This window comes from Zalophus californianus, chromosome 3, assembly GCF_009762305.2.
Source record: "Zalophus californianus isolate mZalCal1 chromosome 3, mZalCal1.pri.v2, whole genome shotgun sequence".
Taxonomy (NCBI): Eukaryota; Metazoa; Chordata; class Mammalia; order Carnivora; family Otariidae; genus Zalophus; species Zalophus californianus.
Genome location: NC_045597.1, coordinates 94,101,831 through 94,116,737, shown reverse-complemented (window position 1 = coordinate 94,116,737; position 14,907 = coordinate 94,101,831). Strand labels below are relative to the sequence as shown.

At 44.3% G+C, this 14,907-nt stretch overlaps 1 protein-coding gene and 1 non-coding gene across 3 annotated transcripts in view; both read left to right on the top strand.

The window, feature by feature from the left end:
* Positions 1 to 14,907, top strand: part of CFAP221 (cilia and flagella associated protein 221) — a 92,376-nt gene that overhangs the window by 66,105 nt on the left and 11,364 nt on the right. For both annotated transcript variants that reach the window (XM_027588061.2, XM_027588063.2), the window contains 6 exons: positions 139 to 272; positions 2,678 to 2,758; positions 3,336 to 3,443; positions 3,533 to 3,664; positions 12,701 to 12,859; positions 14,166 to 14,257. In XM_027588061.2, coding sequence (XP_027443862.1) covers positions 139 to 272; positions 2,678 to 2,758; positions 3,336 to 3,443; positions 3,533 to 3,664; positions 12,701 to 12,859; positions 14,166 to 14,257 — 706 coding nt within the window. The remainder of the gene's footprint in view (positions 1 to 138; positions 273 to 2,677; positions 2,759 to 3,335; positions 3,444 to 3,532; positions 3,665 to 12,700; positions 12,860 to 14,165; positions 14,258 to 14,907) is intronic.
* On the top strand, positions 7,646 to 7,749 carry LOC113921145. The gene has a single exon (XR_003519546.1). It is a non-coding gene; the product is annotated as a U6 spliceosomal RNA (small nuclear RNA).

Genomic DNA, 14,907 nt, shown 5'->3' with positions numbered 1-14,907 from the left:
CGCACACACGTATATTCCTTCCAAGACGGCATGTGGCAAGTGCCCACTGACTGGTGTATGGAAATATGAAACGAAAGATGGTGGTTTCACATAAAAATACTCCAAGAACTCCCCAGAAGTGCTCTTTTGTTCCCCCAGACAAGAATGCCTCCAGATTCGTCCTGGCTCAGATCAGTCAAGATGATTATTCCAGCCGGTTCTCTGTATCACCCAAGGAAGTGCTGCCCTTCGCCTTCCCGTCCTACAGTCCTCCTCAGAGCTCCAACGAGTTGGTGGGTGATGTCAGGCTCTGGGGTGGGGACTGGGCACAATCAGATGGCTGTTAGGTGGAATCCCTAGCAAGACCTACCTCAGTCTCTGTGCTTTTGCTTCCTCCTGAGAGGCTCCCTGGACACCTGTGCCCAGGGACTTGTGATCAATGGGAAACCAGAAATCATCTACTGCCACCTGCCTGGCACCTGATTCACCTGTGCCGAGCTCCCTGGTAACCTGGGCAGGGTGCTTTCCAGCCTGGAACCCAGCAAGAGCCCCTCCTGACAGCCCAGGAACAGGACCTGAGAGCAAAGGGGCAGATGGAGAATCCGAGAGGTCCTGGACTAGGGAGGCGGGCTCTGCTCAGCTGGGCCCTTCTGCTTTATGGGCAAACGGAGAGGCCAGAGAAGGGTGGCCCCAGGATCTAATACTCTAACCCATGAGACTCACAGTTCTCTCTCTCTGGCAAGAGGTATGACAGTTCATTCTCTTGCCTTCTGGGCACAATGATGTGTTAAAATAAAAATAAGGAGCACCTGGGTGGCTCAGTTGGTTAAGCGTCTGACTCTTGATTTTGGTTTGGGTTGTGATCTCAGGGTTGTGAGATCGAGCTCCATGTTGGGCTACACGCTGGGTGTGGAGCCTGCTTAGTATTCTTCTCTCCCTCTCCCTCTGCCCTTACCCCCTCCCCCCAGCTCACACTCACACTCTCTCTCTTTCTCTATAAAAATAATAGCTAACTCTTACCATGAGTCAGGCAGTGCCTGAAGTGTTTCACTTGTATGAGTGCATTTACTCTTCGACAAATCTATGTGATAGGCTTATCATCTTATAGATGAGGAAGGAACTGAGACACAAGGTCACATGGCTGGTAATAAAAGGTTGCCTAAGCTCATGTAGTTAGCAATAAAAAGCGTGTTTAAATTGATTTTGAAAGCGCACATGCAAATTAATTTTTTAGTTTCAAAGAATAAACTTGCTGTGCACATCCTACATTATATATTACACATTGCAAGTTAATCTACTCAAGAATTGCAGGACCAACTTTAGATATTCCATGTGTTTTCTGCATTAGATCAAATGACTTAAGAGATCAGACTATGTTGTTCCTAGGGAATAATAAATCTGTGATTTTCAAGCATTGATAAACACAATTAACAGGGTGGAGGGGCACCTGGGTGGCTCAGTCGGTTAAGCGTCCTGACTCTTGGTTTCGGCTCAGGTCATGATCTCAGGGTCTTGAGATTGAGCACCGCGTGGGGCTTTGTGCTTATCAGGGAGTCTGCTGCTTTCCCTCTCCCTCTCCCTCTGCCACTCCGCCTCTCCCTCGCCCAGCCACCCCTTACATGCACTCTCTAAAATAAATAAATCTTTAAAAAACAGATTCTCTCCCTCGGCCCCTCCCCTCCCCCACTCACAAGCGCACTCTCTCCCCTCTCTAAAGAATAATAATAATAATAATAATAGTAACTACTAATGGGTCAAAAAGGATGATAGTGATGAATAGATCACTGTGCTGTGCAGCCCATCTCATTATTTTTAAGTAGTTCCCATCTTACACATTCATTTGGTGCCTTACTTAGTTCTACAAAGACTTCTCTGCTGTTCAGGACTGATGAAAGACAGAATGCCCAGCATTCCTGTCTATAAAGAATTTTGTAACCCATTCCATAGGTAGTTTATTTCATCAATTCTTTTTGTATTTAGCAGCTTCAAAATCGGTACGTGTCATATAAGAAATGGTATATTAGTAAGGCAGCATATTAATTTAATGAGGGTGTCTTAGATTAGGCAAAATACAGTATTTATTGAGGGTCCGTAGTATGTCAGGCGCTGTTCCAGGTTCTCTGGGTGACTGAGGCAGATGGCATGTGGGAAAGTAGTGCTTTGGGGATGAGCCCCTGTGGAAGGGAAGCAGCGGGAGCTGGGGTGGACAGGGAGAAGGAGAACGGCCATCCTGGACAAAGGCCTCAGCTGGACTCCTAAGGAGCCCCGAAGCTCGGATAGGGTGAGAGGACCCGGCATTTCTACCTTTGTTTCAACTGTGGGTGGAGGCAGGCTGCCCTAGGAGGGGCACATGACCTGGAGTGAGGCAGCTCCCTTCAGCCAAGGCAGCTCCTGAAGAGGGCTGACCCCTGAGAGTTGTTTCTGTCAACAGGACTCCTCGAGCGAGGTAAGGAGACTGAATCCTTTCAGCCCACAGGGGATTCTGGGTGGCACATGGCAGCACCCACAACTGTAGAAAATAAAAAAGGATCCCATACACTACGAGACAAGGAGGAGAGGTTGGCCAGTGGCCTCCATGCCCCACACGTCGGGTAGAACTGAAGTCACAGGAAGGTTACGGAATGTGTGACAGCAGAAGCACAGCGACTTTTGCTCAGCATTGATCATGTGTCTCTGTTTTTGAATTTCCACACTTTAGGCTCCTGATGGCCTTGGACTGGTTCCAATTAAACCTTCAGAAACTCAAATCAAGCAGAGTTTTTCCTTCCTCAGTCTGCAGGTCAGACCCGTCATACGGTATTCATTAATGGGTTTCTCATGAAGTGAACAAAATATTCTGGGACTTGAATTGTACCATTTTATTAATTTTGTTCTGTTGAACATTAGACACCATAGCATACTGTGTATATTTTTCTGCTGTTATTTTATGGTACGTGCGGGGTATAACATCTGTAGTTTCTGGAGACCAGGATCTTTACTCTGTGGATATATGATATATTATGCTTACACAAAGCTACCTGAGCTACATAGATTAGAAGCTTTAAGAAAAAACACAAGATGAAGTAAGCCAAAGTTAGTTGGCCTTCCTGGACGTATATAGCCACTCCTGGTTTTGAAAATATAAATATTTCAAATCCACAAACCAGTGTTCAGTGTATTTCTACAGGTAGGCCCTGTGGTAGAGGACAGTAATTGCAAATGCCCAACATGTGTACAGGGACCCAGAGCAGGGACCCGGAGCAGGGCTGGGACTTTTACCATCAAGCAACTCAAAAGTACGGTTTTTGAGAATTAGATCCCATTAATTGGTGACGGCTGTTTAAGAACATTCAATCGGTTGTCTTCTTTGACCTCAGGTTCCTCAACTGTACAAAATTAAAGGGTATCAGCCATTCTGTGTCCAGAAGTCGTCAACAAGCTACAAACCTCAAAAGCTTGCTCGAGCTCTGAAGCAAGGGGCTGAGGTAGCACATCCCCACCTTTAAGAATTGCTGTCGCGTTTCCCCTCTTTTTCCTGGCATCAAGGCCAACGCACCTCTTGGTCCCTTCATAGGATGAAGCCACCGTCATAACTCTGCCCAAGCAGGACGCCACACCTCAGCTCCCTGGCAAGACCTCAGTCTTGGGCATGAAACTACCTGAGGCCTTAGCTGTTTCTCCAAATTATGACCCGCTTTATATTTTTGTAAGTGACAACTGGCAGAAGTCTCATGTTCTATGTGCCTCTATTTCAAGCCTTATTTCATGAAAAAACAGAAGCATTAGTTAGGAATATTTTTCCGTCTTTGGAGTTACAAGCGTTAAATGGTATCTCACCTCCGAAGTTGCTTACCAGCATTTATCATTTGAAGAATATCAGTGCTTCTGTCTTTTTGACAATTCCGGCATTTATTTATGTTTATGACAATAGCTTTATGGTCCTTTCTAATTTCATATAATTATATATATGATATATATGTGTGTGTCTGTGTATATATACCTACATATATATGTGTGTGTATATATATCTGAAGCTATCTGAACTACAGATATTCAAAACTTTAATGTATATTAATTTAATTATAGTTTTATATAATATATAATATTTTATATTCATGTTTATATAATATATAATAATTACATTAATTTTTATTTGTGTGGAGAGAGAGAGAATGTGTTAAAAAAAAGAAGAAAAAAAAAACAAAAAGAAAATACAACAGAGAGAGAAAGTAAAGCAGCCCAAACCTCATCAGTCAGAGCTTTATTGATTCCTTATTCCATCCTTGGGCAGCGCATCCCTTCCATACTTATACCTCTGCCTCCCAGATTTCTCTGTTCCACTTTGTTCCTGTAGCCACATTTAATTAACTTCCCTGAAGCACATCCTAACCATGCCACTGTCCAGCTCCACATTCTTCACTGACTCCCCATTTTCTTCCAAATTAAGTCCAAGCGTATGTGAGGCCAACAACATAACCGCCGCCCTTCTCTGCACCCCTGCATAAGTCTCTGCCAAACTTTGTGCACTTTCCTCCTTCCCCAGGCCTTCACTTATGCCAATCTGCCCTCGTGGGGTCCCCACTCCTACCCTTATATTTCCTGCTACCCAAGTCCTAGATGAATGAAACCCAGACAGGACATCTGATGAGCTTCTATGTAACAGTGGGATCGTCCGTGAAATGCCACAGTAGTTGCCCAAGTTATGGTTGACGTTTTTAAAGACGGACACACACATACACACAATTAAGAAGAACCTTAGATACTAGTTGAGAAAGGCTCCTTTTGAGAATCTCTGAATGAGAATCGGTATCTCTAACATGAGCAGAGATGCTGATAGTCTCCCTCAAGGTCTCTCGGCCAGTCAGTGGGAGAGCTACGAGCTAGAGCCATGACAGAGAGCTGCCTGTTGCCTGGTTGTGTGCCTCAGGGACTCTTCATCTGAATTGTGCTGCTTTCCTACTGAGATCTTTGATGTTTGCTTTTGCCGTTATGGGGCGTTTTCTCAGAATTCTCCTTGGCTGAGAGGAGTGGTCCTTGGAGAGACTCAGAATCTTGGAGCTGGGATAACCTCACAGGATGTTTAATTCAGTGCTCTTCAAACTTCATTTAGTGCCAGAGCCCTCGAATCAGCTGAAACTTGACATAAAAAGTCAATATGTAAAATACCTAGAGTCTTACTTACTTGCTGGGATGGCAGTGGGTAGGGAGCTCTCCTGAGGAGGGTGTCCCTGCAAAACTGTGGGGTCCCCCACAGCAAGGTTTGAAAAACACTCTTCAATCTCTTAACCCCCCAGATTCACCATTACCATCCCCTCCCCATTCTAAAAGTGAAGAAACTGGTCTAGAGGAATTATAGGAATTTTCCAGAGTCACACTCATACTTCCTTGGAAAATATCAGTAGTTACTTATTAATTCATTAATTCCACAAACACTTAGAGCATGCCTTAGGTTAGGAACCTAAGGTTGGGGGCAGTTCATCAAGGGACACAACAATTCCAAATATTTATCCACCTAATAGTTTCAAAATACATGAAACAAAAACTAATTGAACTGCAAAGGAAAAAAAAATAGGCAAATCCACAATAATGGTGATTTCAACACCTCCCTCTCAATAATTGATAGAACAAATAAATAGAAAATCAGTAAGGATATAAAAGATTTAAATACCATTATCAATCAACTTGACCTAATTGTCATTGCTAGAACACTCTATCAGAAACAACAGAATGAAGATTCTCTTTAAGTATATACAGGTTTGTCAAGATAGGTCATATTTGGGGCCATAAAACAAGGCTCAATAAAATTGAAAATATTCAGATCATACGAAGTATTTTTTCTGACTTTGAAGAAGTTTAATCAGAAATGAATAGCATAAAGATATCTAGAAAATCCCCCCCAAAAAAATTGGAAGCTGAATTAAATACTTTAAAACAGCCTATAGTCCAAGGAAGAAATCAAAAGAGAAATTGGAAAGTATTTTTAACTTAATGAAAATGAAAGCACAAAAAATTTTGTGGGAAATTTATAATGCTATACACCTACAGTAGAAAGTAAGGGTGGGACTTAATGTCCTCAGCTACCCCTTTGAACTCAAAAAAGAAGAGCAGATAAATCCAAACTAAGCAGAGAAGAGAAATAATAAAGATTAGATTGAAAACCAATAAAATAAAAAAAAGATGGGGCGCCTGGGTGGCTCAGTCATTAAGCGTCTGCCTTTGGCTCAGGTCATGATCCCAGGGTCCTGGGATCGAGCCCCGTATCGGGCTCCCTGCTCTGCGGGGAAGCCTGCTTCTCCTTCTCCCACTCCCCCTGCTTGTGTTCCCTCCCTCGCTGTGTCTCTCTCTGTTAAATAAATAAATAAAGTCTTTAAAAAAATAAATTAATTAAATAAAATAAAGAAAAACAATAGAGAAAAACTGGTTTTTTGAGAAACAACAATAAAATGGATAAACCTGCTCTAACTGATTGGGGGGGAAGGTAAAAGACATGAATTACCAATATCAGTATTGAGAGAGGTACCATTACTACAGATTCTACAGATATCAAAAAGATAATAAGTGGGCGCCTGGGTGGCTCAGTCAGTTAAGCGTCTGCCTTCAGCTCAGGTCATGAGCCCATAGTCGTGGGATTGAGCTCCCCGTCAGGCTCCCTGCTCAGCAGGGAGTCTGCTTCTCCCTCTCCCTCTGCTGCTTCCCCTGGCTCATGCTCTCTCTCTCTCTCTCTCTCCCTTAAATAAATAAATGAATTTTTTAAAAAAAGATAATAAGTTAATATTATGAAAAACTTTATGCCAGTAAGTTCAACAAGTTAAATGGACAAATTCCTTAACAGGCACAAACTTTTAAATCTTATTCAAGAAGAGATAGATAACTCCACTAGCTCCATATCTATTTAAAAAATTGAATTTGTGGTTAAAAAACTTCCCACAAAGAAAACTCCAGCTGCAGATGCCTTCACTGTGGAATTCTGTAATTCCTTTAAGGAAGAAATAATACCAAACCCACAAAAACTCTTCCAGAAGATGGAAGAGATTACTTCCCAACTCATTCTAGAAGTCAATGTTACTCTGATGCCAAAGCCAGACAGAGACATTACAGGAAAAGAAAAGGATAGACCAGTATCCTTCATGATTTATGAACATAGAGATAGGTAGATAGATAGATAGATAGATAGATAGATAGATAGATAGATAGATAGATAGATAGATGGATAGATAGATGGATGGATAGATATTAACTAACTTTATTCATCATACAAAAATAATGTATCATGAGCAAATAGGAACTTATGCCAGGAATTAGTTTAACATTCAAAATTCAGTGTACTTTACCACATTAACAGACTTAAAAGAAAAACCATATGATCATCTCAATAGGTGCAGAGAAGTAATCTGTCATTCCTGATAAATGCTCTCAGCAATTGAGATACAGAAGGGAAATTTCTCGACCTGATAAAAAGCATCTGTTAAAAACCTGGAGGACGCCTGGGTGGCTCAGTTGGTTAAGCGACTGCCTTCGGCTCAGGTCATGATCCTGGAGTCCCGGGATCAAGTCCCACATCGGGCTCCCTGCTCAGCAGGGAGTCTGCTTCTCCCTCTGACCCTCTTCCCTCTTGTGCTTTCTATCTCTCATTCTCGCTCTCTCAAATAAATAAATAAAATCTTAAAAAAAAAAAAAACCTGGAGCTGTGCTCACTTCAGCAGCACATATACTAAAAGTGGAATGATACGGAGATGATTGCGTGGTTCCTGCACAAGGATGACACAAATTTGTGAACCATTCCATATTTCATTTTTTTAAAAGATTTTATTTATTTATTTGCCAGACAGAAAAAAGAGAGAGGGAGAGGGTATGTGCGTGCACAAGCAGGGGGAGGGGCAAAGGGAGAAGCAGGCTCCCTGCTGAGCAGGGAACCTGATGCAGGACTCAATCATGACCTGAGCCGAAGGCAGCTGTTTAACTGACTGAGGCACCCAGGCATCCCGCATTCCATATTTTTAGTTCACAATAAATGTGTTTAACACCAAACAAGCAAAGAAACCTGGAGCTAACATCATACTGAATGGTAATCGACTGAATGCTTTCCCCCTAAAATCAGTAATAAAGCAAGGATGTCTGCCCTTACTAATTCTTTTAAGATTGTAATTATAGACAGTGTAACAAGGCAAAAAAAAAAAAAAAAAAAGAAAGAAAGAAATAAAAGGCATCCAGATTTGAAAGGAAGAAACAAAACTATCTTTATTCACAAAATTATTGTCTATATAGAAAAGGAGGAATTTGGAAACCCTAAGAAAAGAAAAGAACAAGAAAAAAGGAAAGAAATACATGTCACGACTGGTAAAGCATTATAGCGAAGTCTTGGAATGATATTCGTGCATTCAGCCTGGAGGAGGAAAGGAAAAGTGCTCTGGGAGAGAAATATAGAGGGAGGGGTAGACTCCACACACTAACAGTGCAGTTGAGAGGATGGAAATATTCAAGGATTTTTTTTTTTAACATTGTGAAATATAACTTATTGAAGACAATATAAATCCTTGACACATTCAAGGATTTTATAAATGTCCATCATCCAAACAAAAAAAGAAAGGCCATTATAAACTCTTGGGGAAGGGGAATCAACTAAATCAACTAAAAATTGATACTAACTACACCAAACTAAAATTTGATGTGATTTTTAAGAGTTAATCGCAGGGGGGCCTGGGTGGCTCCGTTGGTCAAGTGTCCAACTCTTGATTTTGGCTTAGGTCATGATCTCAGGGTTATGAGATCGAGCCCCACACTGAGCTCCATGCTGGGCATGGAGCCTGCCTAAGATACTCTCTCTCCCTCTCCCTCTGCCCCACTGCCCCTCTAAACAAACAAACAAACAAACAAAAAAGAGTTAATGGCAAATAAAAGAAAAAATAGAATCCATTTAGCCTTACTACCACAACTCTTCTCTATCAGTGACCCGATATTGAACCTTTACAAAAAACTAATCTGAGCCTCTACTTGGCCTGACAAAGACATATATTTACACAGTTAAGACAAAATAAAAGCTCTTTACTAGTTTCCAACTTTCAAAGACAACTTATGAACAAAGCATGAGGTCTTGGTTGTGGTTCCAGAATGCAAATGTTAACAATCTCCATAACATAAAAGCAAAACTGTGGAAGAGAAGAGGAAAGGTACAAGAAAGCCTAGGAATGGTCATGTTTTCATTTCACAGGAGTGGGGAGTTGAAATACACACCTAAAGATGGTGAAATAAGAAATAGGGGTAGTAGTGCATCATTTCAAGTCACAAAGATAACTCACAGCAGAACTAAAAATAACAATGTGATTTTCAAAATTGGAAGGAGGAAGTTTGGAAGGAGCATTTGTGTACATGAGCAAAATCCTTATCTTGCATAGGAATGAGTCAATGGATACTGTCTGTCTGAGGTTGGTAATAGAGAAATGGAAGAATAAGCATAATGTTTAGAGTAGTGACCATCAGAGACACAAAACTCAGAAATAATGGAAAGAAACAGCCTCTGGGATATGGGCCTGGGGATAGGAAGTGTCCTCAGGAGCCCCATTGGTTTTCATCACATCCTTCCAGCCTGAGTGAGTCGCTACCACATGCATGCATTAGTTTGAGGAAAATGAAAATCATTATGGAATGACCACTCAGACCACGTACTCTGGTAGCCATGGCCTCCCAGGGGAATCTGAAGTATGGCGACTACTAACGACAGTGACATTGACATTTCCAAAAATAGTTCATTCAGCACACTTGACCCAAGGCAGATCGAGAGAGTTGGCCACACAGCAACTTCACACACCCTCAGTATAGGGGATACTCCTGAAGGCCACACAGCTAACTTCCCCTCCCCGGTGTTGTGCATCTTGTCCCCATCACCACCAGCCTAGGGTGCAGCCAGCCCCTCCCCCATCACACCGTCTCCTAGTCTCAGGGAGACTCAGCCCAGCTGGAGTCTAGGTCACTCCTCCCCCATTCCGTCCGTCCAGAGTCCCTTCCCAGGCGCATTCCTGATTGGCCTTTCATCACTTGGCGGGCTGGGGGACTCCTGGTAGTGGGAGTCAACAGTTATCAGATTGTTGCACTCCAGTCACTCCCCTTACCCAGGAAGTGGAGTTGTGTTCCTTTTTCCCTTCTTCAGGCCTGCGGGTCTCCCCCACTTCCTGGCTGGGCGTGGCCAAAATTCTCCTTGCTCTCCTGCTAGGCATCTCTGTGGTGTAATTATGCAGAGGACCTGGTCCCCCCAGGGAGGATGGGAGTGCTCACTCTGTCTTCTGTCCTTGGGTTCTCCTTCCATAATACACCGGAAAGGGAAATGTCCCCTACGTCCCCCGCCACCTCTTTCCTTGCCCTCCTTCCTCCTCACCCACCTTCCTGTATATTCTCAGACCTCCCTTGCTTTGTCCCCCTAGGGCCCCCACCTTTCACCTGGTTCCCTTCCCCCACTCCAGCCCCCATCTGGGCAAGGGGTCTTCCCTTGAGCTCCAGGGGGTAGAATGCAATGTTTACATTCTCTTCTGTCTCTGTCCCCACCCCCACGCAGTGCTTTGAGGAACCCGAAAAGAATCTGCTGCTGTCAAACATACATATGTGGATGTGTACCCTAACTCTTCCTCCAACTGCAAGTGCTCCCTGAGGGCTTTGCTTGTTTCTCCATTGCTGTGGGTGATGCAAACTTGGTCAGTGGGCATCCTCCTCTCCCTGCCCCCTGCCTTCCTTTGTATCCTCAAGTCCAGGCAAGGGCCCCCTCCCCATCTTCCTCCCTGGCTCTAGCCACAGGTCAGCCTCTGCACCAACAGCGGACACTCTCGCAGTGTTCTTGACGGGACCACACTTGATTCGAGGCTCTCCCACCCCCAGCATCTGGGTGCTGCAGTGCTCCTCCCCGCCCCCCCAGTCGAGCTGCATTTTCTTCGTTGTGGGAGACATTTGTTTCTTGGCAGGGAGATGGGGTTTCTATAAGCCATGTGGAGTTTTGTTGTTTTGTAAAAAAAAAAAAAAAGGCTTTAAAAATCATACGAATGAACAAAAAGAACAAAATGCCAACTTAGTGCTTCTTAAACATCTGATATGAAACAGCGGTGAGGGGCAGAAGCTCCGTTGTTGTGTGGGACAAGAGGGGGGTTTGCTGGACTAACCCCAGAAGGGACATTAAAAGGCTCTCTATTTTTGTGTTTTGATGTAATCGCTCTGGGCCTCTATCAGTTCTGTTGGAAAGTTAGGAAAAAACAGTCTCCCTTCAAACCAGATACTGCATCCAAATGGAGCCTTCCTGAATCAAAAACATGACCAAAACAATATTAAATGTTGGCATTTCCTGATCTATCAAATGTCACCCTCTTTGTCTTGTCGGTAAAGTAGTTTTTAAGAAGCTTTTTTTGTTTTCAAAACCAGGAGCTTATTTGCTTTTTATTTTTATTTTTTATTTTTTTATCTTTAAATTGTTTTATTGTTATGTTAATCAACATACATTCCATCATTAGTTTTTGATGTAGTGTTCCATGATTCATTGTTTGCGTATAACACCCAGTGTTCCACGCAGAACATGCCCTCTTTAATACCCATCACCAGGCTAACCCATCCCCCCACCCCCTCCCGTCTAGAACCCTCAGTTTGTTTTCAGGGTCCATTGTCTCTCATGGTTCGTCTCCCCCTCCGATTTACCCCCCTTCATTCTTCCCTTCCTATCTTCTTCTTCTTTTTTTTTTCTTAACATATATTTCATTATTTGTTTCAGAGGTACAGATCTGTGATTCAACAGTATTGCACAATTCACAGCGCTCACCATAGCACATACCCTCCCCAATGTCTATCACCCCGCCACCCCATCCCTCCCACCCCCCACCACTCCAGCAATCCTCAATTTGTTTCCTGAGATTAACAATTCCTCATATCAGTGAGGTCATATGATACATGTCTTTCTCTGATTGACTTATTTCGTCCAGTTCTATCCACGTCATTGCAAATGGCAAGATTTCATTCCTTTTGATGGCTGCATAATATTCCATTGTGTGTGTGTGTGTGTGTGTGTGTGTGTGTGTGTATATATATATACACACCACATCACCACATCTTCTTTATCCATTCATCTGTCGATGGACATCTTGGCTCTTTCCATAGTTTGGCTCTTGTGGACATTGCTGCTATAAACATCGGGGTGCACATACCCCTTTGGATCCCTACATTTGTATCTTTGGGGTAAATACCCAGTATGCAATTGCTGGGTCATAGGGTAGCTCTATTTTCAACTTTTTGAGGAAACTCCATACTGTTTTCCAGAGTGGTTGCACCAGCTTGCATTCCCACCAACAGTGTAGGGGGGTTCCCCTTTCTCCACATCCCCGCCAACGTCTGTCGTTAGCTTATTTGCTTTTTAAAACTAGTTTGCTTATTTAATAAATTCCCCTAATCCATCAAATGTAAACATAAATACAGAACTTGAAGAGGTTTTAAGCCCTGCTTTCAGTGGTACTTGTATCCACAAGAACTTAGTAAATCCACATGGCATGTACTGAAACTCTTAAACCAGAAGAGTGAACTTTATGAATGACTGTGACTGCCAGTTTGAAGAACACTCTCTTCAGTGGCTTCTCTTTCCCGGACGAGCTGACAGGGACCCAGAGTGTTAGTGCTAGCGGGAGCCATGGGCGACAGTGGCTGTCGCCCACCTGGCCTGACTTACAAACCGGTAAACAAAAGGGGATTTTTTTTTTCTTCTCTCTCTCTCTCTCTCCTGCAGAATCCCAACCCAGGACTATTTGCTGTGAAGCACCCTCTGACCTACGCAGAAACCCTGATAGATTACCATCTGTGCCCTCACCCCAAGTACAAGTTCATCAGGGAGCCCCACAGGGGGTCCAGCATTCCTCTCACCCAAAAGCAATTTCTCCATCACACGGTAATGGCAGCGGCGGGCTCACCGGTGGAGCTGGCCCTGGGGCCACGGGGAAGGGCAGGGGGACAAGGGTGGAGGGGCTGGGATTGAGGGAATGGTACCTTCTCATACCGCCGGACTCGGCTCTGCCCTTGTCTTGCCCGGACCCCACCACGCAGGCTGCATGCGGCCCTTCCTCCAACCTTCTTACTCTCTTTTGCACTCGAAAGCTGTGCCTAATACTCATTTTAGTCCCATTTCCACCATGTAAAAAAATGATCACACGCCAGGCGAAACCCCATGATCTCACCTCCTCTTTCTTCGACTCCAAGTGTAACATCAGAATGGACGAGGTGCACAGTACGGGAGAGGTTCCAGAGAATTCCTTCTGCCCTGAGATGACCGACCTGACCTGAATGGCCAGAGTCATTTCTTGGAGGTAGCCCTCAGGCCCTGAAAACTCACTAAGTCCCTAACGGATCATTATCTCTGCCCTGCTTCTGCCGACCACACCTCATACCACCTGCTCTTCCTGGGCTACCCGCTCGCTTTTGTGATCTACATGTTCTTGTGCAGGGACCCACGTTCCTGGGATCCCTCCCTCTCCTTCTGTCCCCATTTCTACCCATCACCGGATCCCCCAGTCTGCCCCACACAGCAGCCGAATCTCCTACTTCACCCCATGGGCCACCACTGTGCAGTGGGCCCTCCCTGGAAGCCTGCCTTCCCTCGGCACAAATCGGGTCTCGTTTTCCAGTTTAAAAACCCCAGTGGTTCCCGCGGCTCATGGGAGAGGCTCCAAGCTCATCGGCTTGGCCCACAGGACCTTTGTGCCCTGCCTGCCCGTGCAAACTCACTTCCCACCAGTCCCTGTCTGGCCCCGCACTCAGCCCAGCTGGTGGTCCCCTGACAGCGCCCTCCCTCGCATGTCTGTGCATTTGCAGGCACTTGGCCGTGCCAGGAATGCCATCTGATGTGTGAACGCCGCTTTGAATATCGCTTTAGCGTCACATTCACAAAACAGATTGTAAGGCCCGATCTGTCCTCCATCACCAGGCCCAGTTTCTTGTGTGCCTGATGAGTCAGGGGGAAGAAAATCTCTCCTTCGTCCCTGCTTTAGTTCCCTGTGGAATTGTTTGATGTCTTCTGCTAGAGAAGTTGTCTTTTAGCTTTAGAAAAATTCAGTCAAACTTAATGGAATTATACACTTTGGAGCTAAACTTTGAAGACTGCCAAAAAGCCAGTTGAATGAAATGGAAGTCCTTCCTAGACTTGACCTCACCAAACAGTTCCCTTACATGTGGGACCCCATGCCTGGCTTTCACTGCAGGACATTATTCCTGGGATAATGCACTGGAAGAAGTTCCAGCCCCTGACTCTCTCATCCCTGCCCGAAACCTCGAAGACAGAGACAACACAGAGGTAAGCCATAGCTCATCTATTCGTCTCTCAGAGGTATGTTTGCCCCACAGATTACAGAGGCTGTGACCCTCAAAGTTAACCACCAATATTGTGTCAAATCCTACTTTTGGGATTTTAGGGAAGTTTGCTAGTTAGAGAAGTATGATGATGTATCACTGATTCACATATTTTGAATTGTCCTTTTTTTAAATTTTTATTTATTTGAGAGAGAGAGAGAGCTTGTGCAAGAGAGTGCATGAGTGGGGGGGAGGGGTAGCGGGAGAGGGAGAAGCAGACTCCCCGCCGAGCAGGGAGCCCGACGTGGGGCTCGATCCCAGGACCCTGGGATCAGGACCTGAGCCGAAGGCAGACGCTTAACCGACGGAGCCAGGTGCCCCATATTTTGAATTCGCTTGAGATATACTTCTTAAAAAAATTAGTATCACAAGTGGCCTATCGTCCACATTTCAATAAACGTGGACAACCAATCCATATAATTCAGCTGAAATATTCATGGTCAATTTTTAACATTCTTGAATTGCCAAAATTAGCCTTCTGCGCCCTTCATATACAACTGCAGTGGAGCTGCTTCTCTCTCTGCTGCAGCCTAGCATTGTCTGCGAGGCCCCAAAGCTACCATCCTACACAGACGGAGCTCAGCTGCAGAAACG